A 14,063-nucleotide genomic window follows, 5' to 3' on the forward strand; every position below is an offset into this window, starting at 1 on the left:
ATAGACAGACAACGTTCGCACTCACATTCACACACTAGGGCCAATTTAGTGTTGCCAATCAACCTATCCCCAGGTGCATGTCTTTGAAGGTGGGAGGAAGCCGGAGTACCCAGAGGGAACCCATGCAGTCACGGGGAGAACATGCAAACTCCACACAGAAAGATCCTGAGCCCGGGATTGAACCCCAAACTACTCAGGACCTTCGTATTGTGAGGCAGATGCACTAACCCCTCTTCCACTGTGCTGCCCTGTTAGAAATATAATTGGTAAAATTACAAATGGTAAAAGTAAAGAAATGGTAGAAATAGAAAGGGTAGAAAAAGAAATGGCAGAAGTAACAAAATGGTAGAAATAGAAATGGTAGAAGTAGATATGGTAAAAATTGAAACGGTTGAAATATAAATATAAATGTGAGTGGAAGTGGAAATGGTAAAAGTATAAATAGATACATTTCATTCATCATTTATATGTAATTCACATTGTTTTCTACATGTTGTATTTATCAATCTGTAAAATGTTCATATTTTTGGGTGTACAGAACAAATGAATTATATTTTCTTGCAGGAAAATTGCTTTGGTTTTAATCAGTTTTCGACTGACCTTCTGAAACATATTACTAAGACAAAACTGAGGTATTATTGTGTTTAACATTTTGTATGCATATAAAAATATTGGTATTCTTTATAAAATGTGTATTTTGATAATATTTTGGGCAATCTGGAAAGTATTAATTGTGCTGACATGATATTTTATAGGAATATTAATAGTAAAACCTTTACCAGAGTTTGGTTGAAGCGGGTCAAGCGTATCAGTAGTTTGTCCACGCGGGCTTTGATGGGAGCAACATAACGTGATGACGCTGCTGTGCCCACGTTGATAATGCTGTCATCTAAAAGAACCTTTATCAGAAACAAGAATGAGTAATTATTTAAAACATAAAATGTAATATGACATAATATAATATAATGCACTATATGTGCTGCATGTTTACTTGAATTTCATCTGTGCCTCCCAAGATAAAAACCTCCTTAGAGTCTCCATGCTGCATCAGAGTAAACGTTGTTGTCCACCACACATCCTCCACCTGCACATCAACATTTAACAAGCACACTTGTCACCACACAATCAACACTGATGCTGAGCAGACTTTACAATGGACACAGTGTTCCAATTGCGCATTATTTAACATTTCTGAGTTTAGATTTAGGGATTTCAGGAAATTTTGATGAATCGTGAGTCCACGTGGACATGGCTGGCTATATTTTGTTGCCATTTATTAGTATTGCTGCAACTTTGTTGTATTTATAAATTCTTCATCTGCAGTAACTTCTTGGCTGCAAATTAATTCATTTATATTCATGTAAATTAATGTAAAGCTTATGAAAGTAAATGTAGTATTTATTACAACATAGAATATTTTGTTTCAAAGAAGTCACTTTTGATTTGAATGTGTGCAGTGCATTTAACAGCTTTGGAATCAAAACTATGTCAACACATTGTGCAAGTTCATTAAAACCATAGTTTATAGCTTTCATTTAAATGAAAAATGTATTCCATCAGTTGAATTTTAAAAGCATATTGTCCACTCTAATGAATATTTCACCAAGTCTTAAAAATGTCCATGTTTCAAAAAAATAAAAATAGTAATAATCTTTTAATGCCTCGATAGCGATACAACATTAGTGAATACAAAGTCTTAACTAGGTATAATAATCCATGTATCACAGAGTTAATATAGATGTCCCGATTCGATAATGATATTAGATATCGGACTGATATCAGCCCAAAATTATATCTAAAATATAAACACCCTAATACAAGCAGTGCTGCAGCATGTTTACTTGTGCAAAGCTGGACAGCCAGTTAACATCTAAATGTCTTCCAAAAGGCACACATGGTTGGTCTTTTCTTGTATTTTAGTCAAGTCCTTTACATAAGGTAAACATGGTAGGCTATAGGCTAATAGGAACTAGCAGCTACACAACAGCTCAGCACACAATAGCATATAAGATAGACATACATAATAAGTGTCCGTAATTGAACAATAGTGCGGACAAAAACATCACATTTGTCAATACACAAAAGTACAAACCCCGTTTCCATCTGAGTTGGGAAATTGTGTTAGATGTAAATATAAACGGAATACAATGATTTGCAAATCATTTTCAACCCATATTCAGTTGAATATGCTACAAAAACAACATATTTGATGTTCAAACTGATAAACATTTTTTTTTTGCAAATAATCATTAACTTTAGAATTTGATGCTAGCAACACGTGACAAAGAAGTTGGGAAAGGTGGCAATAAATACTGATAAAGTTGAGGAATGCTCATCAAACACTTATTTGGAACATCCCACAGGTGAACAGGCAAATTGGGAACAGGTGGGTGCCATGATTGGGTATAAAAGTAGATTCCATTAAATGCTCAGTCATTCACAAACAAGGATGGGGCGAGGGTCACCACTTTGTCAACAAATGCGTGAGCAAATTGCTGAACAGTTTAAGAAAAAACCTTTCTCAACCAGCTATTGCAAGGAATTTAGGGATTTCACCATCTACGGTCCGTAATATCATCAAAGGGTTCAGAGAATCTGGAGAAATCACTGCACGTAAGCAGCTAAGCCCGTGACCTTCGATCCCTCAGGTTGTACTGCATCAACAAGCGACATCAGTGTGTAAAGGATATCACCACATGGGCTCAGGAACACTTCAGAAACCCACTGTCAGTAACTACACTTGAGCGCTACATCTGTAAGTGCAAGTTAAAACTCTCCTATGCAAGGCGAAAACCGTTTATCTACAACACCCAGAAACGCCGTCGGCTTCGCTGGGCCTGAGCTCATCTACGATGGACTGATACAAAGTGGAAATGTGTTCTGTGGTCTGACGAGTCCACATTTCAAATTGTTATTGGAAACTGTGGACGTCGTGTCCTCCGGACCAAAGAAAAGAACCATCCAGATTGTTATAGGCGCAAAGTTGAAAAGCCAGCATCTGTGATGGTATGGGGGTGTATTAGTGCCCAAGACATGGGTAACTTACACATCTGTGAAGGCGCCATTAATGCTGAAAGGTACATACAGGTTTTGGAGCAACATATGTTGCCATCCAAGCAACGTTACCATGGGCGCCCCTGCTTATTTCAGCAAGACAATGCCAAGCCACATGTTACATCAATGTGGCTTCAGAGTAAAAGAGTGCGGGTACTAGACTGGCCTGCCTGTTGTCCAGACCTGTCTCCCATTGAAAATGTGTGGCGCATTATGAAGCCTAAAATACCACAACGGAGACCCCCGGACTGTTGAACAACTTAAGCTGTACATCAAGCAAGAATGGGAAAGAATTCCACCTGAGAAGCTTAAAAAATGTGTCTCCTCAGTTCCCAAACGTTTACAGAGTGTTGTTAAAAGGAAAGGCCATGTAACACAGTGGTGAACATGCCCTTTCCCAACTACTTTGGCATGTGTTGCAGCCATGAAATTCTAAGTGAATTATTATTTGCAAAAAAAAAAATATGTTATGAGTTTGAACATCAAATATGTTGTCTTTGTAGTGCATTCAACTGAATATGGGTTGAAAAGGATTTGCAAATCATTGTATTCCGTTTATATTTACATCTTACACAATTTCCCAACTCATATGGAAACGGGGTTTGTCGTTGAACTGTATATTACTGATACATACAAATTATCCAAGGCAGAAGCGTATTAAAAAGTATCCAGTAACACATGTGTCCACATCATTCAATTTACCATGAGCTTAATTTAATAAATTATTGTGACCACTAAGTGTAGAAAAAAACAATTACCACTCTATTTCAACTTGAAGACAGCCTTAAGTCCATTCCAGACGGTCAATAATAAATACGTTTAATCTGTTTGAGTAATTTCACTTGATTAAACTTTTTCTAACATTTCACACTACAAAATAATGAAAGTATGTATAACTCCTCCTCATATTGGATTAGTATTGGCCATGACTCAAGTCTCCAATATCTATATGGAATCGGAAGTGAAGGAGTTCTATCAATGCATACCAAATCAAAGTATTATTGACAAAAATCATTTGACCAGAGAGCAGACATGTAGTTAGATTTAAAAAAAAAACAATACCTTTCTGTGGCTACAGAGAAGGGCACTAAAGTACTTAAGTAGAAGAAAGTCCGGAAATATTCATGCATGAATGTCTTCTTTTCACCCACCTTATTAATAATAGTTTCCACTGAAGCCTCTCCTGAAGCCTGGGCTGACACCTACAGTCAAATAATGTTGTTAAATTAATCTTTTTTAAATAAACATTGACATACTTTTTAATACTTGACGTTACAAAGGCAATTATGAGAAGACTCATTTAGAAAAATGCAGAATGTCGATGGTTCATTATTAATGTAATTAAATGTTTTATTTGTATTTGTTATGTTCCTAATCAAATGTATTTATTTAAAAAATCATAAAGGTGTCATATGATGATAGATTGCGGTCTGCTCAGTTCTATTACACATTCATGATTAAAGGTGACTAAAACAGCAGTAACACTTCCTCTCAAGCAGGAAGTAGATGATACGTACATCCTGTATCTCGGTGCCGTAGGAGAAGACGTTGAGTTCCTCCATAACGGCCATAGTGAGCTGCTCCACATTCAAGGAACTCCCCACAACAGCCTCCAGGTTCCTCCAGTGTTCTGGTTTCATACACGGGTTTCTTAAATCTGTGATCACAGGAACCTGAAAGAAATTATGGTTGTCTTAATACTCTTAAAGTGAACAGTATGATTATTTATGAATACATTTGTACATCTTCAATCATAAAATGTTGCTCTGTGTCTTGTAAACTCAAAACTAATATTAATATAGTAATTATACATCCTATAGTTTTAATTAGGTACACAACTTCCTTTTATCAACCGATGGTGACACTAAAGCGCCTCCTGATAGCCTTGTTGTGCCAAACCCAACTGAACTCTTATTCCTTGGAATCGCCCCCACCTTCGCCATTAGCGGGTTTGTTTGGCCTAAATGGGCTTTGTTTTGCATGGTCTATAAGACGAACGGGGAATTATTGATCCAGGCTCAATCCTTTCGGCAGTAGCTAGCTGATTTTGATTGAGACCAATGTTGTAATGTTCAACTGGGACCTTTGCAGAAGGACATGGCTTCTGACTGTTCAATCAATCAACGTTTACTTATATAGCCCTTAATCACAAATTGTCTCATAGGGCTGCACAAGCCACAACTACATCCTCAGCTCAGATCCCACATCAGAATCAAATAAAAACTCAACCCAATGGGAACAACGTGAAACCCTGGAAGGGAACACAGAAGGGTCCCCTGTGGCAGCACACACCCACTCGAGAGATCTGGTTTTCAATCGCATAATCTAGGTGTGTTAATCCGGCTTTATAAAAGCCACACACGATCAGATTGGTGTACAGATAAAAATAGAGAGAAGACCACACCTAAAAATAGATACTGTAATTGCCGAAACCTTTTGGATGAAGAAAATTCCAGTTGATCCAAAGTGTTTCATAGGTTATATGAGTGTTGCTATGATGGTTATACAGTAACTGCACACATTTTTCCACTCACCCTTTGTTTTATGATCTCAACCTTATCCTTCAGACATGGTACGACATTGTTGCGTGGCAAGCCTTTCTCCATCTGGCTGATGTACTTGGTGTATTTGTTGACCTGGGAGTTCAACTGTTCCAGGTCCAGTTGCTCAAGCATACTCTAAGGATGAGGTCACACAGGAAAATTGCATGAAGCTGAGTGATTTTCAAGTATTTCCATCATGCACTTAGTTTATTAAAGTGTGCCTCACCTGTTTCCATCCCTCCTGTAAAGAGTCCCATTCCTCCAGAGAGTCCCACAAGAGCTTCTTAAGCCTAAACTCTGCTTTAAGATCATCGAAGTCATCGAATTTGGTCACCTCCAACTGTATTCATCACAGCATTCACAGAAAAAGTGTTCAAGTAGTTAAGAATGATGGTTTATTAGATTCTATGACTGCAAAACAGGTTACCCTCACTTGGTTTTATGGTAGAATAAATGGGCAGGTGTGGTATACTGGCCTGGTCAGGAGTCAATCACCGGACACATTAATACAAACAACCATTCACCATCACACCTAAGAACAATTTGCAATCCCCAATTAACAGAACACACATTGTTTTTGGAATGTGTGTGGAAACCGGGGTAGGCAACCAGAAAAAACCTACGCGTGCACTGGGAGAACATGCATACAACACAAGCCCAAGCAGAGATTTGAACCCTTGATCTCCTGACTAACATGCTAACCACTGGGCCAACACACAAACCACTGCGGCAAACATGCTAACCACAAGTCCAACATGCTAACCACTAGACCACTGTGCAGCCCATATGTTAACCGCTGGGCCACTGTGCGGCTGTGGGCCAACACACAAACCACTGGGGCCCACATGCTAACCACTAGGCCAACATGCTAACCACAAGGCCAACATGCTAACCACCAAGTCAATCTGTGGTACACATGTTACCCACTGAGCCAACATGGAATGGAATGGGCCAACGTGCTAACCACTGGGCCACTGTGCGGACTACATGCTAACCACGACTAGGCCACTGTCCGGCTCACATGCTAAACACTGGGCCAACGTGCTGACCCTCAGGCCTACATGCTAACCACTGTGACTAATATGCTCACGACCGGGGCAATAATTGGCCCACATGCTAAACTCTGGGCCAACATGCCAACCACTAGATCACTGTGTGGCCCACATGTTAAGTACTAGGCTAACATGCTAACAACTAAGCAAATATGCTAACCACTACGTTAGCATATTCGGAGAGTGGCCATGCCAGCAACCTGAGGGTTCCTGGTTCGATCCCCACCTTCTGCCAACCTCGTCACGTCCGTTGTGTCCTTGAGCAAAACACTTCACCCTTGCTCCTGATGGGTCGTGGTTAGCGCCTTGCATGGCAGCTCCCGCCATCAGTGTGTGAATGTGTGTGTGAATGAGTGAATGTGGAAATAGTGTCAAAGCGCTTTGAGTACCTTGAAGGTAGAAAAGCGCTATACAAGTATAACCCATTTACCATTTACTAGGCCACTGATGTCCCACATGCTAACCACTCATTCAACGTGGTGGCATGTCCCACTGGGTAGAATGGCTGTCTTGTAACCTGAGCATACCGGTTCAATCCTGGCTAAGCAAGACAAAGAACCCCTCCCAATGGGTCGTGGTTAGCACATTAATTGGCAGCTTCCGCCATCGGTGTGTGAATGGGTGAATGTGACGTATAATGTAATACTTTGGGTATCATTCCAGGTATACTGGAAGGTATACTGCTGCCCTTTTTGTGTAGGTGCATCCTCTTGATCAACACATGTTCAGGTTTTTTTTTTCTAATATCTAATTGTATTCATATATATCCATATTTTTTGCTTTTAATTATTGCTATTAGTCTGATCAAAATATGTTTTGTCTTTTGTTGTTTCCTTCCCCCTGTTTGGTGTGGTGTTTTACAAGTTTTGACATTACCAACATTTCAATGTATACTGCTGTATGTGTTCTTGTGTTGTTAAAAACTGTTAAATCTTAAATAAATAATGTACTAAAAAAAGGTAACACGGAAGTTTAACGTGTGCAACTATAGCAAAGTCTGACCTGTAATCTTATCAATGGTTCACAAAGTCATGTTTTATATTAGAATCAAATGTTGCTTTATCAAATACATGTTCATTAATAACTTGTATTTAATAATTTGTCTATCATTATCTGTTCAAATAAATATCCCCAAATTATTATGGACTGTTCATATTATTTACAAAAGCAGCAGGAGATCAAATACTTATTCTGCCCATTGCATTTACTGCGGTAGGGAACCAGTCATAACTTGTCTTATTTGGAAGTTTGGCTTCTGAAATTACCTTGAATTGTTTTTGGTAGGAGGTATAAGCTGAAGCCTCAGCCTGCAGCTCATTAATGGAAATCTGGAGCTCCCCAAGCAGAACCCGCACTTGGTTGAAATCTGCATTGACGTCCAAGATTTGAGGATCCTTTGCATGAGTAGATAATCACAATAGTGAATAGAACATATATTTCATCCAAATGTGTCAGACTTGCTCAAATCAACATTACTAATCATTTAATCACATACCTCCGACTTTTCTTTGATTTTCTTGACCTTTTGATTGAGTTCCTTAATGTCTTTCTGCAGGCACTGGGAGAACTTGTCCATCATTTTGTAACGGTCAAAGACGGCGTCATTAATAATAAGGTGCAAAGAATTCATGTAAGGCTCCATGGAGGCGAATGCCACATCGTCGGCTGTGACAGGAAGGGAGGACATGTTGATGAGGTAGTACATCTGACACACTGTTTCCTGTTCCATCTCCAGAACTTTCATCTGAGGAAAGGACACAGTGTTATCTATCATTATATTATTATTACAAGACATTACAAAGGAGGAGGGAGTTGTTTTATTTTGTCATATTTACTATTAGGAGTGGAACAGTTCCCAAAATCCACGGTTTGGATCATATTACGGTTTTGTGACACGGTTTTGTTCATCAGTTGTGGTTCTTGAAAAATATCTCATAAAATAAAACCTAAAAATGTATCCTAAAGCTTTAATCACTGAACTATAGTGTTAGAAACTATATAATAACGGTAGCTGTCGTATTTATCCAGACAACCGTTCCTTATTCTCATCATTACAGCATTTCACTTTACATCACTTTCCGTGACTATCCATGTTTAATGGTAGATTACTTTTTTTTATTGGACAAGTCCTTGATTCTGTCTGTCATTCCGCCAACACATTTAGTAACTAAAGGAAAAAAATAAAACACATGATCCCAACAACACAAAGGCTCCAACCGTGTCAAGTTAACTGAATAGTTCGGATTTTTTTCATTAACCGTTACATCCCTAACTATACTCAATCTTATTTGTACATCTGCTAAGCATTAACATTGCGTACCCTCTCTGGTATATCATCAAGGAACGTGAGATAGTTGGCTAACTCTGTCGTAGTCGTAGGACTAAGCTCCAGTTTAAATTGAGCTTCACCCGCTTCGGCCATCACAGCTTTCAGTTTCCTCTTTGCTTGGTGCATCAGTATCTCGTTGACGACCTGACAACAAAAATCATGCTCATTTTGAAGCATTTTCGACCTTATTCTACAAATGTTTGTACATATGGGTAGAAAATGACAAAACGTACAATTGTGTATGATCCTGACCTTTAAACAGCGGAGGGGAGAAGATATGAGTTTCTCTTTCATCTGAGTTTTGTCCACAAGCAGCAGGCCAAGATGTCTCTTCTCCTGAATAGCAACAGCTTCCTCATGCTCATTGTTATACAAGTCCAGTGACGTTCGAAAAAACTCCAAATCTGTTCACCAAAGCAGTTGTAGTTGAACCACCAGTTTTAAATATATGTTTAAAGATGTGTTTTTCATCAAACAGATTCAGTTTAATGTTGACCGCACATTGACGTTGTGGTTACAATGTCGGCCTGACAACATTTGCTTAGTTCAGGGTTCTTACGTTTTTTCATTAATGATTTTCAATGAATTCTCCAAAGACTTTGACTGAATTTCAATGACCAAAACATTTTTTTTTTCATCTCAATGGGACCACTGAAAACAAATTATTGTGACATTAATACTATATTATTGTGTACATACTATTTGTTCTTTTGGTACGCATTGGGCTAAATCTGGGACCTTGGGTAGAATTTTGTGCCATCTCATGTGTGCTTTTAGGACAATAAAGTTCTTTGAACCCTAAGTACAATTAGGTTTACAGGTAAAATATTTCTATAACAAAAAACAAGAGACAGGTACACTTAGACACATCTTCTCGTACTAGAAATATTAGGTATTTTGGTAATTTAGGTTTCCCCTAAATTGCCAAAATACCTGTGGCGATGGGGGCGAGGTCACCATGATTGCCACATCTATCACCACCACCGTTTTCTGCTCTTTGTCCACCACCACTATGTCTGGTTGGTTAGCCAGAAGCTGTTTGTCAGTCTGGAAGCTGAAGTCCCACAGAACCTTGCCCCTGTTGTTCTCAGCCACCTTCTGTGGTATGGCCCATTGGGATTTGGGTACTTCTATCCCATACTGGTTGCAGATGTTCCTGTATACTATCCCAGCCACTTGGTTGTGCCTCTCCATGTACGCTGATCCAGCTTGCATCTTAAAGTCTGCTACTATGTGCTGGACTGTCTCAGGTGCTTCTTTGCACAGTCTGCATCTTGGGTCTACTCTGGTAGATCCTGGCCTCTATGGCTCTTGTGCTTATGGCCTGTTCTTGTGCTGCCATGATTAGTGCCTCTGTGCTGTCTGCCAGTCCTGCATTTTCCAGCCACTGGTAGGATTTATTGATATCAGCCACTTCCTCTATCTGACTTTGGTACATGCCATGTAGGGTCTTGTTCGTCCAGGTTGTCTGCTCTTCCTCCTCTGCACTCTCCTCAGTGTTCTGCTGCCTGAGACATTCACTTAGCAGTTCATCCCTCAGGGCCATTTTTCCCATGTATTCTCGAATTTTCGATGTTTCATCCTGGAATGTGGCCTTGACGCTCACTAGCCCTTGGCCTCCCTCTTTCCGCTTAGTGTATAGCCTCAGGGTGCTGGACTTGGGGTGGAACCCTCCGTGCATGGTGAGGAACTTTCTTGTCTTGATATCCGTGGCGTCTATCTCCTCCTTTGGCCAGCTTATGATACCAGCGGGGTATCAGATGACTGGTAGTGCGTACATGTTGATAGACATACTTTGTTTTTACCATTCAGCTGACTTTTCAGGACCTGCCTTATTCTCTGGGAGGTATTTGGCTGTGGTTGACTTCCTTGTGGCCTCTTCATGGTTTCCATTAGCCTGTGGGATGCCAAGGTACTTGTAGCTGTCTTGGATATCAGTTATGTTCAATACCCTTAGTCCTGATCATCTTGCCTCTAATATATATATATATATATATATATATATATACACACACACACACACACAGGTAAAAGCCAGTAAATTAGAATATTTTGAAAAACTTGATTTATTTCAGTAATTGCATTCAAAAAGTGTAACTTGTACATTATATTTATTCATTGCACACAGACCGATGCATTCAAATGTTTATTTCATTTAATTTTGATGATTTGAAGTGGCAACAAATGAAAATCCAAAATTCCGTGTGTCACAAAATTAGAATATTACTTAAGGCTAATACAAAAAAGGGATTTTTAGAAATGTTGGCCAACTGAAAAGTATGAAAATGAAAAATATGAGCATGTACAATACTCAATACTTGGTTGGAGCTCCTTTTGCCTCAATTACTGCGTTAATGCGGCGTGGCATGGAGTCGATGAGTTTCTGGCACTGCTCAGGTGTTATGAGAGCCCAGGTTGCTCTGATAGTGGCCTTCAACTTTTCTGCGTTTTTGGGTCTGGCATTCTGCATCTTCCTTTTCACAATACCCCACAGATTTTCTATGGGGCTAAGGTCAGGGGAGTTGGCGGGCCAATTTAGAACAGAAATACCATGGTCCGTAAACCAGGCACGGGTAGATTTTGCGCTGTGTGCAGGCGCCAAGTCCTGTTGGAACTTGAAATCTCCATCTCCATAGAGCAGGTCAGCAGCAGGAAGCATGAAGTGCTCTAAAACTTGCTGGTAGACGGCTGCGTTGACCCTGGATCTCAGGAAACAGAGTGGACCGACACCAGCAGATGACATGGCACCCCAAACCATCACCCAACCATGCAAATTTTGCATTTCCTTTGGAAATCGAGGTCCCAGAGTCTGGAGGAAGACAAGAGAGGCACAGGATCCACGTTGCCTGAAGTCTAGTGTAAAGTTTCCACCATCAGTGATGGTTTGGGGTGCCATGTCATCTGCTGGTGTCGGTCCACTCTGTTTCCTGAGATCCAGGGTCAACGCAGCCGTCTACCAGCAAGTTTTAGAGCACTTCATGCTTCCTGCTGCTGACCTGCTCTATGGAGATGGAGATTTCAAGTTCCAACAGGACTTGGCGCCTGCACACAGCGCAAAATCTACCCGTGCCTGGTTTACGGACCATGGTATTTCTGTTCTAAATTGGCCCGCCAACTCCCCTGACCTTAGCCCCATAGAAAATCTGTGGGGTATTGTGAAAAGGAAGATGCAGAATGCCAGACCCAAAAACGCAGAAGAGTTGAAGGCCACTATCAGAGCAACCTGGGCTCTCATAACACCTGAGCAGTGCCAGAAACTCATCGACTCCATGCCACGCCGCATTAACGCAGTAATTGAGGCAAAAGGAGCTCCAACCAAGTATTGAGTATTGTACATGCTCATATTTTTCATTTTCATACTTTTCAGTTGGCCAACATTTCTAAAAATCCCTTTTTTGTATTAGCCTTAAGTAATATTCTAATTTTGTGACACACGGAATTTTGGATTTTCATTTGTTGCCACTTCAAATCATCAAAATTAAATGAAATAAACATTTGAATGCATCAGTCTGTGTGCAATGAATAAATATAATGTACAAGTTACACCTTTTGAATGCAATTACTGAAATAAATCAAGTTTTTCAAAATATTCTAATTTACTGGCTTTTACCTGTATATATATATATATATATATATATATATATATATATATATATATATATATATATATATGTGTGTCTGTGTATACATATATATGTATATATGTGAATACATATATATGTATATATTTATATGTGTGTGTATACATATAAATGTATATATGTGAATACATATATATGTATATATTTATTTATATGTATATATACATATATACACGGTTTCACCTCAATGTTTTTGACTGTGGCGGTGCACCACGGCAACATATTAGCCACCACACCTTAAAAATGTGGGTGTTATACGTGAAAACAAATTAAAGTAATATGAAATATTGTTGCGTCCAGAAGAAGGCAAACCAAGTCCAACGATCTTTTTGGCTTTTATTACCAATCATATGCTAACGATGGGCCCAATTCCAACAAGTATTTCCTCCAGTGCACACACATCGGCCTCAGTGCTTCTCTACTAGAGACACAACACTTCTTTATTCTCCACAAACATGGTGCTTTCACAGACCATGGAAAAAATTAACTTCATAACACACTAACATATACACTTTAACACCAGCAGGTAGTTATAGTATGAATATATATATATATATATATATATATATATATATATATATATAGTTTATCATTTGCACACTATTGACTAGTGATGCACCGAAAATCTGGCCGCCCAAAAAATACTTTGATCAGAGGAACAGCGCTGCAGAAACTGTGTGATGTGTGACAGAAGCCATTCGCACGGCGTTGTCTGGAGAGAAGGCAGCATGTCAGCACTGCAAACGTACTTTAATGTGTCTGAGATATACCCGCAGGCACCGATATTCAAAATTTAAGATGAACAAGTGTGAAGTCAAGCTTTTCCTAACCCGCACCAGGTATTATTCGCAATTTAGGGGTACCCCGAAATACAAATATAACAGGCTGTTTACGCATGTGATTAATTTAAAAAAAAGATTGTGTTATCTTGATAACTCAAAATCAATGGCAAAATATTTAACATGGATGAGAAGAAAGACACAAAGAGACGAGGCTAAGTTGAGGAATATGATGTGGCACTCAGCTTCATCGTGACTACGGTGGGAGTCGAGAAAAGGCCGGCGTGTTTACTGTGTCTAAAAATGTTGGCAGTATGAAGCCAAATAAATTAAGCGTCACCGAAAGACATTACACTCCAATCACGTTGATAAGCCACTTAAGTTTTTTTTAGCAAAATGTGCCGATAATTTCCAATATTCATCCCGCTTCGTGAGTGCTACGTCAGTAAACCAGTGAGCACCGTGGGCATCATATAAGGTGGCGTACAGTATAATGCTTCAAAACCTGCTTTGAAAAGTTGTGCACTAAAAAACCTGCTCACTGTAGCCATTGACTTTATTTTGTAAAAAAAACAAAACAAAAAAAAACAGCACAATATACAGTGAGAAGTGCACCGTTCAGTAAAACATTTAAAAACGTTCCTGATGACATTCTGACAACAAAT

At 39.3% G+C, this 14,063-nt stretch overlaps 1 protein-coding gene across 4 annotated transcripts in view; it reads right to left on the minus strand.

The window, feature by feature from the left end:
* dnah6 (dynein, axonemal, heavy chain 6) overlaps positions 1-14,063 on the minus strand; it is a 163,908-nt gene that overhangs the window by 135,733 nt on the left and 14,112 nt on the right. For all 4 annotated transcript variants that reach the window (XR_009817684.1, XM_061983898.1, XM_061983899.1 and 1 more), the window contains 10 exons: positions 9,231-9,382; positions 8,970-9,122; positions 8,145-8,393; positions 7,915-8,043; positions 5,824-5,937; positions 5,589-5,732; positions 4,572-4,727; positions 4,206-4,256; positions 992-1,084; positions 780-899 (listed from right to left, as the gene is read on the minus strand). Coding sequence is in view for 3 of the 4 variants with exons in the window: in XM_061983898.1 (XP_061839882.1) it covers positions 780-899; positions 992-1,084; positions 4,206-4,256; positions 4,572-4,727; positions 5,589-5,732; positions 5,824-5,937; positions 7,915-8,043; positions 8,145-8,393; positions 8,970-9,122; positions 9,231-9,382 (1,361 nt within the window). In the remaining variant the exon portion in view is untranslated. The remainder of the gene's footprint in view (positions 1-779; positions 900-991; positions 1,085-4,205; positions 4,257-4,571; positions 4,728-5,588; positions 5,733-5,823; positions 5,938-7,914; positions 8,044-8,144; positions 8,394-8,969; positions 9,123-9,230; positions 9,383-14,063) is intronic.

This window comes from Nerophis lumbriciformis, linkage group LG25 (genome assembly GCF_033978685.3).
Source record: "Nerophis lumbriciformis linkage group LG25, RoL_Nlum_v2.1, whole genome shotgun sequence".
Lineage (NCBI taxonomy): Eukaryota > Metazoa > Chordata > Actinopteri > Syngnathiformes > Syngnathidae > Nerophis > Nerophis lumbriciformis.